The 18,910-nt window shown below is 43.4% G+C and overlaps 1 protein-coding gene across 5 annotated transcripts in view; it reads right to left on the minus strand.

Annotated features, from left to right (window-relative positions):
* The window catches only part of NDST2 (N-deacetylase and N-sulfotransferase 2), a 105,219-nt gene that overhangs the window by 7,464 nt on the left and 78,845 nt on the right, over positions 1-18,910 (minus strand). For all 5 annotated transcript variants that reach the window (XM_060275053.2, XM_088669475.1, XM_088669473.1 and 2 more), the window contains 6 exons: positions 10,367-10,454; positions 9,568-9,722; positions 9,054-9,239; positions 7,998-8,126; positions 1,362-1,544; positions 663-759 (listed from right to left, as the gene is read on the minus strand). In XM_060275053.2, the coding sequence (XP_060131036.2) occupies positions 663-759; positions 1,362-1,544; positions 7,998-8,126; positions 9,054-9,239; positions 9,568-9,722; positions 10,367-10,454 (838 nt within the window). The remainder of the gene's footprint in view (positions 1-662; positions 760-1,361; positions 1,545-7,997; positions 8,127-9,053; positions 9,240-9,567; positions 9,723-10,366; positions 10,455-18,910) is intronic.

The raw sequence follows: 18,910 nt of genomic DNA on the forward strand, positions 1-18,910 counted from the left end.
ACTGGACCTACAGTAATGGTCAGGGGCACCTTTTACTTTTATGATATAATCACCTTTTAATTACTAGTTTTTATCCCTTAGCAGTTTTAAGTCTCATGTGTTCAGTTCGTCCATATGTTTTATCTTATGCTGGTCTGTGACCAAAATAAAGTTTGATACTGAAACGTTATCATGCAGCTCAGTTGCATAGGTCAATAAGAACATCTTTTAAAACCTGACACAGTCAAGCCTGTAGAGGGCACTACTATACCTTTCCTACACTCAAAGGTGTACTCGTTCTACATCTTATCTCAGCTTGCCAGTTCTGGAATTTAATATTAATTGGGTGGAACAGGCAACCCCGAGAAATTCAAGATGACAATTTTGGCAATTGACAACTTGGAATTGCTTCTCCCCCCCCCCACCTGGCATTTCCCAGAAGACCTAAATCAGCTCCGGCTAAGTTTTAAGGCAGCAACAGAGAACCTGCGTCTCTCAAATTGCTGTCGAATTACAACTCCCATCATGCCTGACTACTGGCTATGCTGCCCAGGACTCATGGGAATTGGAGTTTGAGAACACCTGGAAGACCCCATCATGTTCCAACACAAAAAGAAAAAGGCCACATCACACAATATATTAATGGCAAAAAAAAGACCATGATGGCCAGTGGGTTATGTTACCAGTTTTCTGAGGACCAACGATGAGAAACTTGGGAAGCCGGTCACATGTCTTCTCTTTGGACCAGATGTCTTTATGCCGCTTGTCATCACAAGGGTTCTACATCAATTAAAAAATCACACATGAGATAATGTGGGGAATAATTACATCAGGCCTGATAGAAGTACGTTCGTGTTTACCCCAGGCACAATCACTCTGGTCTACAGCACATTAAGAGCTTGGCTGGCATATGTTGGCATCAGCGCTCTATTCTAGATGAAATGGTCATTTGTTGGTCAAAGGTTTTGTGGCAGTCTCCTGAAGGAGTTAACTGGGTGGGAGTATCAGCAAGCAAATGAAGAAATGTCCGAGGAAAGAGGGGAAATAAAATCACAACTGCAAGTACGACACTATTCAATCTGTTGGAAATATTTAGCCATGCATTTTCACCACAACTGGGGAGACCTGGAAGTTTAAAAAACTGGGCCTAAAATTCTGACAAAGGTATCCCAATTCTGTTCAGAAAAACCATACAGCATTTTAGATCCCAGAACCACCACTAGTTCATACTTTGCGTATTCCTCACTTAAGACCCAATAGGAGAAAAACAAACGTCTCTCTTCTGTAGCAACCCATTCACATCCACTCTGCTCAGAAGCCCTTTATTTATATTAAACTTACAGCTGCAGGCTGGTTGAAGGGAAATTGTCCTGGAATCTCACCTGCCACAGAGGGTTCTTTTCCTGTGAAAATATTTCAAAATACTTTTTGGCCAGCTGGATGGGCGGCAGAGTCTGAAGACGGAGGTTGGTCCAGCACTGCACAAATTTGACGAGGCTTTCGAAAGTGTAGAGCCCAAGGCGATCGTTTCCATAATTGGACAAGTGGGTCATGAAGATGCTGATCTACAAACAAAGAAGGAAATGAGGGCATTTGTTAGTGTCGGAAGATTGATATCACTTGGAAAATTCTATCTGCTTTCCACTCTTGTTCTGCAGGGGCAGCATTGGCCAATGAGCATCTTACACACACTCGGCAGTTGCTCTCGTGTGAAAAATGAAAACAACCCATTGCTCCAAATCCATAGTTCCATTGTTGACACTATTCAGGTCCCTTGTGCAGGTTCTCTGGATACTCAGCTGTACTTTGGTTCTTTAATTATCATTATTCATTTGATTTACTTATAACCTGCCTTTCTATAATAAATAAATAAATAAATGCCCAGGTGGCTAACTACAATAAAATCCACAATACAATAATGATGCAATCCAGATGGATTAAAAAGTTTCATTTGAAATCACTGTTTCCAAAGCGTTGCATTCAGCTGGGCAGGACTACAAAGCATCTGCATTTAAAGATTGCATGCAATCTGGGTTCTTTCTTTTCCTCAGGAATCCTGCAAATGGCCTTTTACATGCAACATAATATCACTTCCCAGGGACAATTAATGGTTCAGCAAGCTTCCACAACAGACAAACCAGGTGGCTGCTAAACTCAAAGAAGCCTGTCTGAGGACATAACTTTAATCTTACATTGGCTGCCACAAAGTCCTTGGGTGCCGCCAAACTTGGGGGGGTGGGTTGCTCTTTTGAGGCTTGAAACGTCTGTTTTGTAAGGTGTAGTGCATTAGCACTTGTGGTCAGTCATAATTCTATTTTTTTAGCCAGATTGGATTCCAAGAAAGACTTTAGTGATACCAGGTGCTCATGATCAGACTCAGTCTCTGCAAACTAATGTGGCTCCTAAGCAGATATGCGGTTAAATGAAGACAAAGAACCTTCCTTTTAAACACACCACCTCTTACCTGGCTAAAGAAACCAGGTGTTTGCAACAATCTGTGCCTAAGTGACAGTCACCAGATAACAACACCTGTTAACTCTTTAATTAAGAAGTCTGGTGTGGGAAGAACAGATACCTCATCTGTAACGCTTCCCAGAGAAGCTGGCCCCTAGTAAAACAACATTTAACAAGTGAGGAAATTGGATAGGGGAGAGGGAGGAGAATTAACAAGGTCATGTATTCAGTTTGATTACACAGTGACTGATTTTCTGGCAGGCAGGCCTTGTCCGGCACTAACCAGATCAAGTACATCATTACAAGGAGAACCCCAATATGTCTTTCCCCCTGGTTTCCAGTTTTCCCATCAAATGTGACCATCTTAATATAGAATTTCAAATAAGTTTTGGGAACTAGCAGCAAAAGCTTTCCTGCACTTGGAGGAGGCTGGTGTGAATGTGAGGCATGGTCTGCTGCCAGATGCTTCCTTTCCAAGTTCTGACCTTTCAGGGCTGGGGTGATTTTGACACCCAAGAGCACACAGCACACCAAGAGGCTGACCTGGAGGCTCCATGCAAACCATCAAAAGAAGAGCACCCAACTCGCAATGGCAGCATTTCCATCCAAGTGCTAAAATACAGACAAGTAGCTTCCAGGAGAAAAAGAATTACTAAAATATTATGAGGCTGGAGGGGTAATGCACCAGCTTCTCATGGAGGGCCTCTGGGATTCTAGCAGTTCTGGCTAAATGCCTCACATCTAGAGGGAGAGATATCCCAAGTTTGTTGCTTTATCATGTTCACTAACACATTTGGGAGAGGAGTTGATTTTCTGAATCTCTGGGCTTGGGACAGGAGATTGGTCTTCACATTAACACCACTGCCTCTCAGAAGTGAGCCTGAGTGATTTCAAGATCTGGATTACTCTAGGCCAGGGAATACTCTAGGCCAGAGGAAACTTGGTGGCCTTTGAATTGACTACAACTCACATGAGCCTCAGGCAGCATGTTCAATGGTCAAGGATGATGGAACCTGTAATCCAACATCTGAAAGAGGGGCGTAGCCAGGATGAAAATTAGGGGGGCAGGGGGGCAAGGGGGGGCCAAGGGGAGGGGGGAGGGGCCACAGCGGGGCAAGGAAAGCTCCCTTCTCCCTTGCCAGCTTTCCCTCCACCCGCCCCGGCGATCGCGGAGGGGGAGGAGGGGTTCGGGGCAGCCCGATTTCGAACGGCAGGGGCGAGGGGGCGCCAGGATCAGCCCAAAATCGGGCTGCTCCGACTCCTTCCTCCCCCTCCGCGATCGGCAGGGGTGAGGGGGGCGCCAGGATCAGCCCGAAATCGGGCAGCTCCGATTTCCCCTCCTCCCCCTCTGCGATCGCCGGGGCGGGTGGAGGGAAGGCTCCAGAGCCGTGCAAAGCGGTTGCCTGGCTTTCCCTCCGCCCGCCCCACAGCCAGCAAGGGAGAAGGGAGACGTCCCTTCTCCCTGGCCGGCTGTGGGGCGGGTGGAGGGAAAGCCCCAGAGCCGCACAAAGCGGTTGCCTGGCTTTCCCTCCGCCGGCCAGCGGCCCTGCTTCTAGGGGGGGCAATTGCCCCCTCCTGCCCCCCCTGCCTACACCCATGATCTGAAACTGTTTTAAAGGACTCCCTAGGGTGGGCTGATCCACAAACCATTGGTCGTGGGGCCTCTTGGCAATGCTGTACTTTTATTCATGCACAAACTGCTGAGCTCATTGGCACCTAGTGCCATATGGGGAAAAATATGGGCCCGGATTCAATTATCTCTGATCGCCAGCGAGGGTCGTTGCAAGAATAATGGTTGCACAATATGGAATCTTAATACTATAGTTGCGCTAGCAGAAGTTTGTTGGGTGACCAGTTGTGCAACATGGAGTATTGTATCTGTTGTGCCACCAGCTACAAGAACTATGCTGGCTCTGTGCCCTTCTCTTGTGCATGTCATTGCTAAGGGACTTTCAATTCAGTGTGAAGATAAATTCCCCTCTTTTTGTCTCTAACCCTAGTTACATAGTGCCCTTCAGCTCTTTATATTGGACAAACAGGCCAAACCCTATGCCAAAGGATAAATGGACATAAATCTGACATTAGGAATCACAAGACAGAGAAACCAGTAGGAGAACACTTCAATCTCCCAGTACATTCTATACAAGATCTCAAAGTAGTTGTCTTATTACAAAAGAATTTCAGAAATAGACTGGAAAGAGAACTTATTACCAAGCTTAAAACCATGGAGAGACCTGGTCTGAATAAAGACATTGGATTCTTATCTCATTATACATGATAAAGCTATATTTAGCCATCTCATCCCTTGCTTTTTCTTGTAAGACCAATTGCAGTAGTTAACAGTCGTCAACAGCTATCAGTCAGTCAATCACCCATTCCCACCACCCTTTTAAGTAATACCCCTCCCCACCCTCTGACTATATATAAGCGTCTGGTGACTTCTGTTTCAGTGTATCTGAAGAAGTGTGCATGCACACAAAAGCTCATACCAATGACAAACTTAGTTGGTCTCTAAGGTGCTGCTGGAAGGATTTTTAAAATTTTGTTTTGACTACGTCAGACCAACACGGCTACCTACCTGTACCTAGCTACATAATCACGCTCCATTCTACACGCTCCATTCATTTTGGATGAAGCAGCTTTGGCAAATGACTTGGGCTCCTTGGAATCTGAGCCACTCAGCTGAATTGGAGCTGCTATCCAGACTAACCTTGTTAACTACTTTTGAATGGTGTTTGGCACATAAGCAGTATATTAATTAATTACAGTAATTATAATGATAAATCATTCTTTCTCTCTTAATATATAGAGTTTGAACCAGGCTTGTTTTGATTGTCTAAAAGCCATGATGTAACTACTGCGGTCCCGCCAGTGCTACCGTTCCATACCTTCCCAAACTAGTGACTTAGAATGGCAACTGTTGTCTACCTATCATCTGACGACGACATCCGACAACCATTCAGACTAGTTACCAACACAAAAGTCTGATCTTATTCCCCAAGATCCTGCCTCCACCTCATCTAAGCAGCCACGACTATTAAAAAAACCCAAGTGTGAAAGGGTAGCAATCAGAAATTAAAACAGCAAGCTGAAAATAGAGCAGCAATAAGCCTGGTGCAGAAGGAACTGGAGGGGTCAAGTGGGAGGTGTGCAACTCTATAGCTTCAGGGAAACGCAAGCAAATATATGCAATGACTGCCTTTTCTGGGAGCAGAAAGCTGCATTCATTTGCTGACATCATGGTTTTGCTGGCTAGTCAGGAGATCAAACATCCTGTGTTTATACTGCAGAGTTAAACATACATATGCACACACACACTCCAACTCTTGCATTTCTGCATATACTCACAGGGATTCAAACATCTGTTATGGATCAGTGAGGAGAGGCTGTTTGGAGCTCTTTATTTTAGGTGGGACATCTTTATCAGTTAAAGTGGAAGGACTGAGAGTTTTAAGTCAGTTGGCAACCAAAGCAATTGGTTCATGGACCGGATTGTTGATGAAATGGGAGAGCAAACCAATGCCAACAACTAGGGAGTAGGATGAGTTGGGACACAGGTCATGCTTTTTGGTATTTGGTGTAAAGTAAACCATAAAGAAGGCTGATCGCCGAAGAATTGTTTTGACTAAGAATTGTTTTGACCGAAGAATTGATGCTTTTGAATTATGGTGCTGGAGGAGACTCTTGAGAGTCCCATGGACTGCAAGAAGATCAAACCTACCCATTCTTAAGGAAATCAGCCCTGAGTGCTCACTGGAAGGACAGATCGTGAAGCTGAGGCTACAATACTTTGGCCACCTCATGAGAAGAGAAGAATCCTTGGAAAAGACCCTGATGTTGGGAAAGATGGAGGGCACTAGGAGAAGGGGACGACAGAGGACGAGATGGTTGGGCAGTGTTCTCGAAGCTACGAACATGAGTTTGACCAAACTGCGGGAGGCAGTGGAAGACAGGAGTGCCTGGTGTGCTATGGTACATGGGGTCACGAAGAGTCGGACACGACTAAACGACTAAACAACAACAAACTGCTCACTGACTTGTTTTCACAGAAACATCAGGCTGGGAGGAGGTATTGGAGACTGTAATACATTTTGTCCTCTTGCCAAGTGTAGCTAGCTGGGAACACCAGCAATCCTCTTTCAGAGATGACATTATAGAATCATAAAATTGTGGGGTTGGGTGGGACCCTGAGAGTCATCTAGTCCAACCTACTGCAATGCAGGAATCTCATCTAAAGCATCCTGCCAAGCCACAGAGTGCTCAGCAGTGTCAGGGATTTTCTCGAAAAAAATGAATTAGAAAGTTTTATTTAAAATGTTCTGGGAAGTTTTCTAAATTGATTGGGATCTGATACAGCAATTTTATTTCACACACACACACACACCAGAAATGTACCCTGTGTTAATTTTACATGCTGTAAAGTATTTGAGATGAAACATTCATCTAGAAAAGAATCAATATGAAAACCACAATGTGGTTTGAGTGTTAATATTTAAACAAATACAAAGCTTAACTTAGAAATAATCGTTATTGGAATATTTGCCACTATTCTAAAACATGGCAATTTGATAGCCATGAACTGCCCTGACATTTGAGTGGGGGATAAAAGCACTGAATATGCTAATTTTAGCATACCCAAAGAGCTGTGCATTAGAATAAAGATCTTTCCCATATATGTATGCAGTGCCCACATCTGAAATACGAAAGGAGGGAAAGTGTGGGATAACCAACATGCTCAAGTCTAATTAATGCATAATGAATGGATACAATTGTAGTTGACATGGGAAGTATCCAGTTCATGCACCAGAGGTGGTTTTAGGGTAGCACAACTGGTACAAGCTCCCTGGGCACTGAGCTGCAGGGGGCACCACAACCATGATGGAGGACAGAGCGTGACAGGCAGAGGGTGTACAGGGCGCTGCTGAAATTTGAGACACCAAAGCCTGCCACTCAGTCACTGCATGGGGGCAGGGAGGAATCATGCTTGCTGGGCTCATCTCTAATCTCTAGGCACCTGCTGTACCTTACCTGCCACCACCATTAATCCCTGTACACATAGAGCAAAAGGTTCAGACCAGCTTCCCGCAGACAGATCTAAATACTGAATACTTGGAGGGCAGGGACAGAGCAAGTGATTGGCAGCCCTGTTTCCCCTCCAGGCTTTGGGTCTAAGAATGTAGGCTACCCTTGAGAAGAAGGTTTATCCCTAGGAAGAACCTCCGTCACATTTCTGTCATCCCTGAAGCATTTTCAGTAGGTTCCTGGGTGGCAAAACTGTTCGGCCAATTTTTCTCACAAATGCTTCCCTTCACTTTTCTGCCCAACTTTTGCCAGCTGTTTTCTTTTCCTGTGCTCTCTGATGTAGGGTAGAAAAAAAATAAAATTTCATTGTTGGCATTTGTCAGTCTCTGGAGACAGCCCGGTGACAATTAGGCCTCAAGACTGCTGCCTGTGTTTAGCGTATGTACAGACTGTATTTCCAACTACTTTTGCCCATCCTTCACCTCGTGAAGCACACAGGTAATCACAAACATTGCCCCCCCCCCCCATGCTGCAGCACTTACTGGGTTCAGGAGCACTGTCAGAAAGAGTTCACCACCGCGAATGCTTTTGTCCAGCTCCTTGGAGCCACCAGGATACTCATTATAAAATATGGTGTGAGTGAAAAGACCACAAGTCTGTCGAGGCAACACCTGGGTGAGCCGGGGGAGAGGAAAATTAGAGATGGCCATGGATTATCGCTGTGAATTTTAACATGCAGCCAACAGTGGGAACATGCAGCCAAAGGAGAAGGCAATTCCACTGGGGTTAGATGGTGTCAACATCATATTCTGCTATCATTCCCAACTGCCATTTTCAGTCCCACTCCAAAAAGATAGTAAGAAAAAACACACCACTTGGTGTTCTGCAGCTACTCAGCATATTTAGTCCTTGTGAGGCTGTTCTGAGGTTTCCTTCCCAAGAAATTTTCCTAAACCTTTTCTTGCACTTCCACAAACCCCATGGCTCTCCTAAGCATGCCGAGAGCACCATCCATGCACAAGAGGCAGCTCTTTTGGCTATGTGAGGACTGGCACTCAAGGGAACTGAGTCCTTTATTAATACGTAATGTAAAGTTAAAGGCGTGAATCAATCCAGCCTCTCCTGCTCAGCTGCCCAACAGCGACACAACTGTTGGAGCAGTTGCATGGCTTCACTTGGAAGGTCTTCTGTCTCAGATCCTACATACTGGGAATTCTACACTGGTCTTAATGATTGCTACAAAGAACTGACTTTCATTCAAATTTATGAAGGGTGTCTAACCACAGTGGCTATGTTCTGCCTCCACTGTTGGACAGTATGCCTCAGGATTCTAGTTGATGGGGATCACAAGTGGAGAGTACTGTTGTATTCATGCCCTGCTTGCAAGCCTCCTAGAGGCATCGTTGGTCACTGTGAGAACAGGACTCTGGACTGCACGGACCTTGGTAAAATCCAGCAGGACTCTTTCTTGTGTTCCCTTTGCTTTCGTGTTTGAGAGTTTCAGGGAAGATTAGCATTCAAAATGCAGGGATGAGTACCCAATAAGCTAGTGGCCATGTTTCTCCTCCAGATAATCAACAGGGGCTTCATTGTCTCACCATGATTCCATTATGGATGAAGCCCCGCCGGTACCGTGCAGGCCGAAGGTGTGGGTATTCCTCTGTGCTGGTCACCTGGATGCCCCAGACAGCTTTCCATGCCTCGTAGAGCTGTGCATGGACAGGGTAAACCCCTGAGTGGTGGGGGGCTACTGCATAGCCCAGGTCTGTGGGGATCCCATGCTCCTGGAAGAAGAACACAAATGGTAAGAACCCTCTGTTCCCTGTATTGGTAGCAGTTTGCTGGATGGAAGGAAGGCAGAAATCTCAAAACAAAAAGTAAATAAGTGAGTTAGTAAATTGGAACTTGGGTCTGGGGTATATGACATAACACATTTATACTAGGTTTGTAAACAGCCAATTCCCTGTGAAGAGTAAAACATTGCCTCTAGGCAACAATGCATGGATAAAATTAAAGAAAACTTGGCAGAATATTGTTGAGGTGGCAATATTTGGATCAGTGGGGTCAAACTTCTCACAGACTGGAACATCCCCAGTTGAATTTGCTCCTTACCAAAGCAAACTGCTTGTTGAGTTTCATTTGCTCGGCTAGCACAGTGACGTTGTGAAAGAGATGTGGCTGCATGTGACTCCACATGTGTGGGAACCACCAGAACTCCTTCCTATGCTTTAGCAACATGTCATCCCCTTCATCTTCCTCATCAGTACCTAGAAAGAAGGGGGAGGGAAGGAAGGAAGGAAGGAAGGAAGGAAGGAAGGAAGGAAGGAAGGAAGGAAGGAAGGAAGGAAGGAAGGAAGGAAGGAAGGAGTGGTCAATTGTCAGTCATCACAGACACTAAACAGCCAAACCAGAAAAGACAACATTTCATTTGCATGAATGGCTTTTAAAAGCAGACAGCAGGCACCAGTTTCCCATCCACACCAGGGAAATGATTCGGATAGCTGAGGGGCATTAACCCTTTGCCCCATGCTGATCCAAATTAGCCCCCTGCTTCCACACCTGCTATCTTCCCTGGCATAAAAAGCTCCCATTTGCTCCATTGTGCTGAAAGCACCCAAGAGCTGTCAGAACACCACTTGGATCCAGTAGTTCCCCAAATCAAAGAATTCAAATAGAGGTTCAAATCTGAATTCAAATTCAAATTCTGTAGAGGTTACATGTCCCTGTAAGCCAGATACTTATCTGTCCTGGACAAAAAAATTGCAGTGAGGCCCAGAGGGTTAACAAACCTTCTTTTACTTGATACCAGGATCCTGATCCAGATCAGACTTTACACAGCTGCTGACTGTGTGGATGGCATCTAACTAAGAAATATGAAAAGATACAGGTGAAAAGAACAAAGGCAGCTTACCAGTGTGGTAGAATTTCCCAGAAAATCCCAGGTTGAAAGTAAAATTGGGAACTAAAGTCCTCAACTTGTTCTGAGTGTTCATTAGAGCCTGAAAAATAAGAGGGGGGGAGGAGGGGAAGAGAAGGAGACAGAAACTTGAAAACAGATTCTTAATCAGATTTTTCAACAAGAAGGGCACTTCCATACAAAGCCTACATGCTGGCAGCAATGCACAAGCATCCTCAAACATTGGTTTTTTAAAGGCTGATCCTTGTCTTTGGCAAGCATGTCCAGGAGAGCACAGCACCACACACCAACCCTGTTCCGGTCTTGCCCTCGGGTTCTGTTTTTGAGGAGAAGATAGTGCATACCGTAGCTTTCTTCAGATATGGCAAACCCTAAGCTAGATCAACTAATCCACAAAATGTTTAGGTTGGCCAGCTGGACCATAGGCTTCCGCCTCAGTTTTTAAAATGTTGTCTAGGGAACCAGAGTTGAATGTGATGACCTGCTATTGTTATTTACATAGTAACCCATGTTTGTCTACCTTTAATTTTCTGCAAAGTCAAAAATAAAGCAGTGGCCAATTTAACTACCAAAGCATATCCTCTATGCCTTCTTTATGGCTGTATCCTGCAAATAAAAGTCCCATCTTTCAATAAAGATATGCACCTGTTGCCCATTAATAACTATTTTATAACTGGTCAATTTTCAAAAAAATCCATACAATTCAGAAGTGGTTTACATTGTAAAATTTGAATTGTAGTCATATATAAATCAAATATATTTTCTGTAGCTTAGAAATAGTGCCAGTTTCCTTTTGATCACATTCTTCCCCAACGCTTTTCCTTACGTAATGTGTTTTTTACTTGGTTATTACTGAGATTCGTAAGTCACTCTGGGATCCGTTTTTGGTAGAAAAGTGGGATGAAAATGAAATGAAATGAAACAAATTAGCTTATGGAGCAAATGCCTTCTTCCAGTTGGTTGCTATGCACATTTTAGCAGCTATAAGTACGCTCACAATAATATTACACACAGAGTCATTAACCAAGTCTTTATGGTAGCACAGAAATATTATTTTAGGAACAGGTAGGTAGCCATGTTGGTCTGCTGTAGTCGAAACAAAACAAAAAAAATTCATTCCAGTAGCACCTTAGAGACCAAGTTTGTTATTGGTATGAGCTTTCATGTGCTGAGATTTATTAGTAGATTCAGATTCATTTATTTGTATCTAGTCAACAGACCACTATAAGACAAAGGTTTAACAGTATGAAAGCAACACAAGAACTTTACTTTTCAAAATTAAATAACAGAAACGATTACTCCCTGAAATAGTGTTAGTCACATCCTGCTACTTGGAGGAGGGCCCATGCTGGAGATATGGGGATGCCCAAATAATGCCTATGCTTGGGAGAGTTATATTTCCCCACAGCCCTCACCACCTCTTTAATAATAATAATAATAATAATAATAATAATAATAATAATTCATGGATCAATGTCTTGTTGTGGCGAAGGGGCTTGAATAACTCAGAGAAGCTATGAGCTATGCCATGCAGGGCCACCCAAGATGGACAGGTCATAGTGGAGAGTTTTGACTAAACGTGATCCACCTGGAGAAGGAACTGGCAAGCCACTCCAGTATCCCTGCCAAGAAAACTCCATGGACAAAGACAACAGGCATATAAAAGTTATGACGCTGGAAGATGAGCCCCTCAGATCGGAAGGCGTCCAACATGCTACTGAGGAAGAGCAGAGGACAAGTACAAGTATATTCAGAGCTGATGAAGCGGCTGGGCCAAAGCCGAAAGGACGCTCACTTGCGGATATGCCTGGAAGCGAAAGGAAAGTCCGATGCTGTAAAGAAAAATATTGCATAGGAACCTGGAATGTAAGAACCATGAATGGAGGTAAGCTGGATGTGGTCAAAAATGATATGACAAGAATAAATATCGACATCCTGGGCATCAGTGAACTAAAATGGAAGGGAATGGGCGAATTCAGTTCGGGTGACTATCATATCTACTACTGTGGGCAAGAATCCCTTAGAAGAAATGGAGTGGCCCTCATAGTCAACAAAAGAGTGGCAAAAGCTGTAATGGGATGCAATCTCAAAAAATGACAGAATGATCTCGATATGAATCCAAGGCAGACCTTTTGACATCACAGTAATCCAAGTTTATGCACCAACTACCGGTGCTGAAGAAAGTGAAATTGACCAATTCTATGAAGACCTACAACACCTTCTAGAAATGACACCAAAGAAGGATGTTCTTCTCATTACAGGGGATTGGAATGCTAAAGTAGGGAATCAAGAGATAAAAGGAACAACTGGCAAGTTTGGCCTTGGAGTTCAAAATGAAGCAGGGCAAAGGCTAATAGAGTTCTGTCAAGAGAACAAGCTGGTCATCACAAACACTCTCTTCCAACAACACAAGAGACGACTCTACACATGGATATCACCAAATGGGCAGCATCGAAATCAGATTGATTATATTCTCTGCAGCCAAAGATGGAGAAGCTCTATACAGTCAGCAAAAACAAGACCTGGAGCTGACTGTAACTCAGATCATCAGCTTCTTATAGCAAAATTCCAGCTTAAACTGAAGAAAGTAGGAAAAACCACTGGGCCAGTAAGATACAATCTGAATCAAATCCCTTATGAATACACAGTGGAAGTGAGGAACAGGTTTAAGGATTTAGATTTGGTGGACAGAGTGCCTGAAGAACTATGGATGGAGGCTCGTAACATTATACAGGAGGCAGCAACGAAAACCATCCCAAGGAAAAGGAAATGCAAGAAAGCAAAATGGCTGTCCAACGAGGCCTTACAAATAGCGGAGGAGAGGAGGCAAGCAAAATGCAAGGGAGATAGGGAAAGATACAGGAAACTGAATGCAGATTTCCAAAAAACAGCAAGGAGAGACAAGAGGGTCTTCTTAAATGAGCAATGCAAAGAAATAGAGGAAAACAATAGAATGGGGAAAACCAGAGATCTGTTCAAGAAAATTGGAGATATGAAAGGAACATTTCGTACAAAGATTACCATAATCAAGGACAAAAGTGGTAAGGACCTAACAGAAGCAGAAGACATAAAGAAGAGGTGGCAAGAATACACAGAGGAATTATACCAGAAAGATATGGAGGTCTCGTACACCCCAGGTAGTGTGGTTGCTGACCTTGAGCCAGACATCTTGGAGAGTGAAGTCAAATGGGCCTTAGAAAGCACTGCTAATAACAAGGCCAGTGGAAGTGATGATATTCCAGCTGAACTACAGTATTTAAAATTTTAAAAGATGATGCTGTTAAGGTGCTACACCCAATATGCCAGCAAGTTTGCTCAGCAATGGCCAGAGGATTGGAGAAGATCAGTCTACATCCCAATTCCAAAGAAGGGCAGTGCCAAAGAATGCTCCAACTACCGCACAATTGCGCTCATTTCACACGCTAGCAAGGTTATGCTTAAAATTCTACAAGGCAGGCTTAGGCAGTATGTGGACCGAGAACTCCCAGAAGTGCAAGCTGGATTTCGAAAGGGCAGAGGAACCAGAGACCAAATAGCAAACATGCGCTGGATTATGGAGAAAGCTAGAGAGTTCCAGAAAAATGTCTACTTCTGCTTCATCGACTATGCAAAAGCCTTTGACTGTGTCGACCACAGCAAACTATGGCAAGTTCTTAAAGAAATGGGAGTGCCTGATCACCTCATCTGTCTCCTGAGAAATCTCTATGTGGGACAGGAAGCTACAGTTAGAACTGGATATGGAGCAACTGATTGGTTCAAAATTGGGAAAGGAGTACGATAAGGTTGTATATTGTCTCCCTGCTTATTTAACTTATATGCAGAATTCATCATGCGAAAGGCTGGACTAGATGAATCCCAAGCCGGAATTAAGATTGCCGGAAGAAATATCAACAACCTCAGATATGCAGATGACACAACCTTGATGGCAGAAAGCGAGGAGGAATTAAAGAACTAAGATCATGGCCACTGGTCCCATCACCTCCTGGCAAATAGAAGGGGAAGAAATGGAGGCAGTGAGAGATTTTACTTTCTTGGGCTCCTTGATCACTGCAGATGGTGACAGCAGTCACGAAATTAAAAGACGCCTGCTTCTTCGGAGAAAAGCAATGACAAACCTAGACAGCATCTTAAAAAGCAGAGACATCACCTTGCCGACAAAGGTCCGTATAGTTAAAGCTATGGTTTTCCCAGTAGTGATGTATGGAAGTGAGAGCTGGACCATCAAGAAGGCTGATCGCCGAAGAATTGATGCTTTTGAATTATGGTGCTGGAGGAGACTCTTGAGAGTCCCATGGACTGCAAGAAGATCAAACCTATCCATTCTGAAGGAAATCAGCCCTGAGTGCTCCCTGGAAGGACAGATCGTGAAGCTGAGGCTCCAATACTTTGGCCACCTCATGAGAAGAGAGGAATCCTTGGAAAAGACCTTGATGTTGGGAAAGATGGAGGGCACTAGGAGAAGGGGACGACAGAGGACAAGATGGTTGGACAGTGTTCTCGAAGCTACGAACATGAGTTTGACCAAACTGCGGGAGGCAGTGCAAGACCGGAGTGCCTGGCGTGCTATGGTCCATGGGGTCACGAAGAGTCGGACACGACTAAACGACTAAACAACAACAACAAATAATAATAATAATAATAATTGTATCATCTGAAGATCTGAGGGCAGTTCACAACAGAAAGATAACAAAATAAGAATGCCTGAACCATTTACAAGGTTTTCTAGTGTGTCTAAGCTATAATCCCCTCATAATGATACCTGATAATTGTTTCATTTTACATTTACAAGTTTGCAGAACATGGACATGTCTTAAGAGAAACTTAATTTTATTGACTTAAATAATTTTGGACTGCTCTTCAGCCAAAATGAAAAAGAAGTGAAGCAACCTTTTGTCATTTCTTGGAAGACTGTTAAGCCATCTAATCAAGAGTTCTGGAGAACTTGAAAGCTTGTGCACTATTGTGCAATACGTTGGTTGGCCTACTAAATGTATTGCCATAACAACAGATTGCCGAACGACACATTTTTATATTACGTAAACCTGAAAAATTAAACTTTGTTCCTTTTAAAGGGTACTTTACATTTACCCGATATAATTTCGACTGACTGAATGCTAGTCTAGCTTCTCTCTTGATCCTAGTTGCCCTGCTTTCGACAAGCTCCAGTTCATCGAAAGTTCTCCCCTTTGGATATGTAGCCTGAACATGCAAGGGGAAAATGTATGTTGGGGGCCTGGGATGCATGTGCCACTATCTTAATGCCCACCCCCACCCCAACACTCCCAGCCTTCACACACTTAGTACAAAGTTCAGATGTTTGGCCGAATGCCCTCTTGCAGTTTGAAGTTGTGAGTTATCAGTGTGTGGAGGCTTCTAAGAATATTTAGCTCAACATGCTTAGAAGCTTCCTTCAGACTTTCATGCTCAAGTGAGAAGATTGGGATTAGAGGGGTTGAGGCTGGCATGCTCAGTGATGTTGTAGAGTGGGACTGCTCCCCCCTTTTTGTCCTTGTCTACAATTATCCCATGAACCAGCTGAATGAAGCCTGCAGACCAGTTTGAGGACCATTGTCCTATCCTGCACAATGCACTTTCTTCTTAATTTCATGTGCTTCTGAGGAGGTAGGGACCACACATTTCTCCCCTATATGCCACATACTTTCACACATTCCCCATGCAAGTACAGAATCTATTATCCAGTGAATATAGTTATTTAATACATGACAAGTTTATAGTCTCCAGTAAAACTGCCCAAACCAAAATCTGGATGAGAATGCCATGTATGCCACTTGTAGGGCTAAGCAAAAACGGCAAGTGTGCAGAAAAATAAAGGTGCAAGCGCAGGCCTCGTTGGAAGTGACACCATCTCATTTCTAAGGGTGCTTCTTGGTGATCTGCAACTATAGGAGTTGCAAACCTGCCTGTTTCCACACCAGGACAAATACAACAAAATGCTGAAGCCTATCTTCCGCCCTAAAAGAAATGTTCCTGTTTAGGATTTCAGTCAGCCATTCCCTCCAAGCAAGATATTTCACTCTCCTCTCTATCCCACCAGTATTTCTTTTACTTTCCCAATTCATTTTCAATTCTGTTGCCCTGCTTTGACTGTTCTTTGGGGTGGGTGGGTGGGTGGGTGGGTGTGGATTGCCCCAACAGGGATTAATTCTCTCTCTCTCTTTTTGTACTAAGCAATTGATTCTCGGTGGCCCCATTTTGGCTACAGTCCTGTCAGCACTGGCCACCTGAGTTTACCATTATTGAGCAGACTCCAATTGCTGCGAAAGTTTGATGTGAAGATGAGTGAGAAAGAGATGACGCTAAGAGGCTTACCCTTTTGTGCACTGAGGGAGGTTTAAAGCCTTGCTTTGGGTTACTATGACAACATATCTGCCAGCTGATAAATCCTAAACAACCCTGTTCCTTGTGGCAGCTGCAACTGTATTGTTGGCAGCTAGTACCAACTAGCCCCCATTCTGATGTTTTCATCCTGGTGTTTTTAATGATTCCCCAAACCACAAGCACCCTCTGCAGGCTCACTGTTGACCTAAAAAAAATCAGTTGTAATATTAAAGTACCAAGAAGATTCACAATGCATAATCATTAACAAAGACAGAAAGGGAAGCGGGAAATATTCATATGTATATAATCTTCTATCTGTAGGCCACTCCACCTCTTCCCCAACATTCTACAATACTGAACACAAGTCTGCACCTATTAACATTTTATTTTATACCTTTCCCCAAACTGAAGTTTACCTGGTCCTTTTAACCACTCCAGTGTTGTAACCCCCTCACAAAATATCTGAATTGTACAAGATATATCAACAATAACATAAACACAGTGCCATGTGCTTTCTGCAGCCAGATTACTTAAATATCGTTGCTTACTACATTATCTTACAAAACAACTTTGCCTATGAAAAGATTAAAAATGCACACACACCCCTGTTTTCATATATATAAGTGTTTTGAATAAGTATTTTGTCCCATCCAGTTCAAGTGTATGTGTGTGTGGGGGGGGGGGACACCCTTAAGCCCTCTTACTAGCCACATCTACTCAGCTCATCATTAGGTCTGGTTGAATTGTTTCTTTTAACTACCTATAAAAATAGGAATAAATTTTACCAGGACATAATATCCAGTGCTTCCTGCTCTTACAGTAAAGGAGGAAGGATTACTGAGCAGAGAGGTTCCTCCTGCTATTCAACTTTGGTGTGAACATGAGAAGGGGGAAATACTAGTCCTAACACCACTTTGAGCACTGCTTGCATAGTCAAGGTCCTGTTGTTACCTGGCTGCTCATCAAATATTGGCCTGCCTTGTGCCTGAGAAATTGCACGTTACTGCATTATTCTGTGCACTCACAGGACAGAACACTTTGTCATTATTTGTGGGCATTATTTTATAAAAGTGCAGGATAATTACCCAAGCCACTGCCTTGCTATACCATTCTCAATCAGCCTTGCAAGCAGCGCATGTGCAATGTCACATGCTAGAAAATCTAGAATTATTTATGCCAAGCTTCCTCAAACTCAGCCCTCCAGATGTTTTGAGACTACAATTCCCATCATCCCTGACCACTGGTCCTGCTAGCTAGGGATCATGGGAGTTGTAGGACAAAAAACATCTGGAGGGCCGAGTTTGAGGAAGCCTGATTTATGTATTAGCACACAAATAGTATAAAGATTTACAAACCACTTGATGAAAAAGCTCTGCAAACAGTGCACAATGACAACTGCAGATAAAAACATACGGTAGTTAAAATCCAGAAACCAATTAGAAGACAAGTAAGTTTGGGACTTTTAAGAAAAAAGTGCATGATTGGTTGGCTATGCAGCTGCATTAACACATCCATTACTGTATTCCAGATGATGTGTAAAACATGCATTTTCTAGAAACAGAATTTGGTAGTGACAGCAAATCTTGGAAACATCTTGTTAAGAGAAAGACAGGCAACTTCCATTTTTGGGGGGGGGGGGTGTTCTTTGTGGCAGAGCTGACCATTTCCTACTTGAAAGTTCCCCAGGCGCTGGCTCAGGAGGAGCTCCAGTGGCAGGATCCTCACTCAGCACAAGCCCAGTTCTTCCCATGTTCTATACATCTGTTGCCTTGCAGCTTTCTAAGCTACAATAATCCTTTGCCAATTATTGACTAAGAAAGCCTTAAAAATAGATTGCAAAATTCTGCAAAACTAATTCATGCAAGCAAATTAAACATGCATGCTAAGTCTTTTTACATAGTTTGCACTGCTGATTTAAGCTGCTGTCCAATATGCAACACTAAAGAAAGATGCTTTCCCCAAAACAATTTTCATCACCAAGACACAATCTGAATCGGAGACAAGGCAGTAGGATCTATCATATTTAAACTTGATTAGGCATTTGGTTAGACTAACCTGAATCCCTTTTATGTAACTTGTCAGGAAAACACACCAGCTATTTTTTCACCGGGAAATTCCCCTCCACTTCTTTCTCCCTCTGAGAACTCAATAACAAACCCATGAAATTATTTCTTGCTTTTTTTTTAAAAAAAAGAAAAC

The sequence above is a fragment of the Zootoca vivipara genome, chromosome 5 (assembly GCF_965207765.1).
Source record: "Zootoca vivipara chromosome 5, rZooViv2.hap1.1, whole genome shotgun sequence".
NCBI lineage: Eukaryota > Metazoa > Chordata > Lepidosauria > Squamata > Lacertidae > Zootoca > Zootoca vivipara.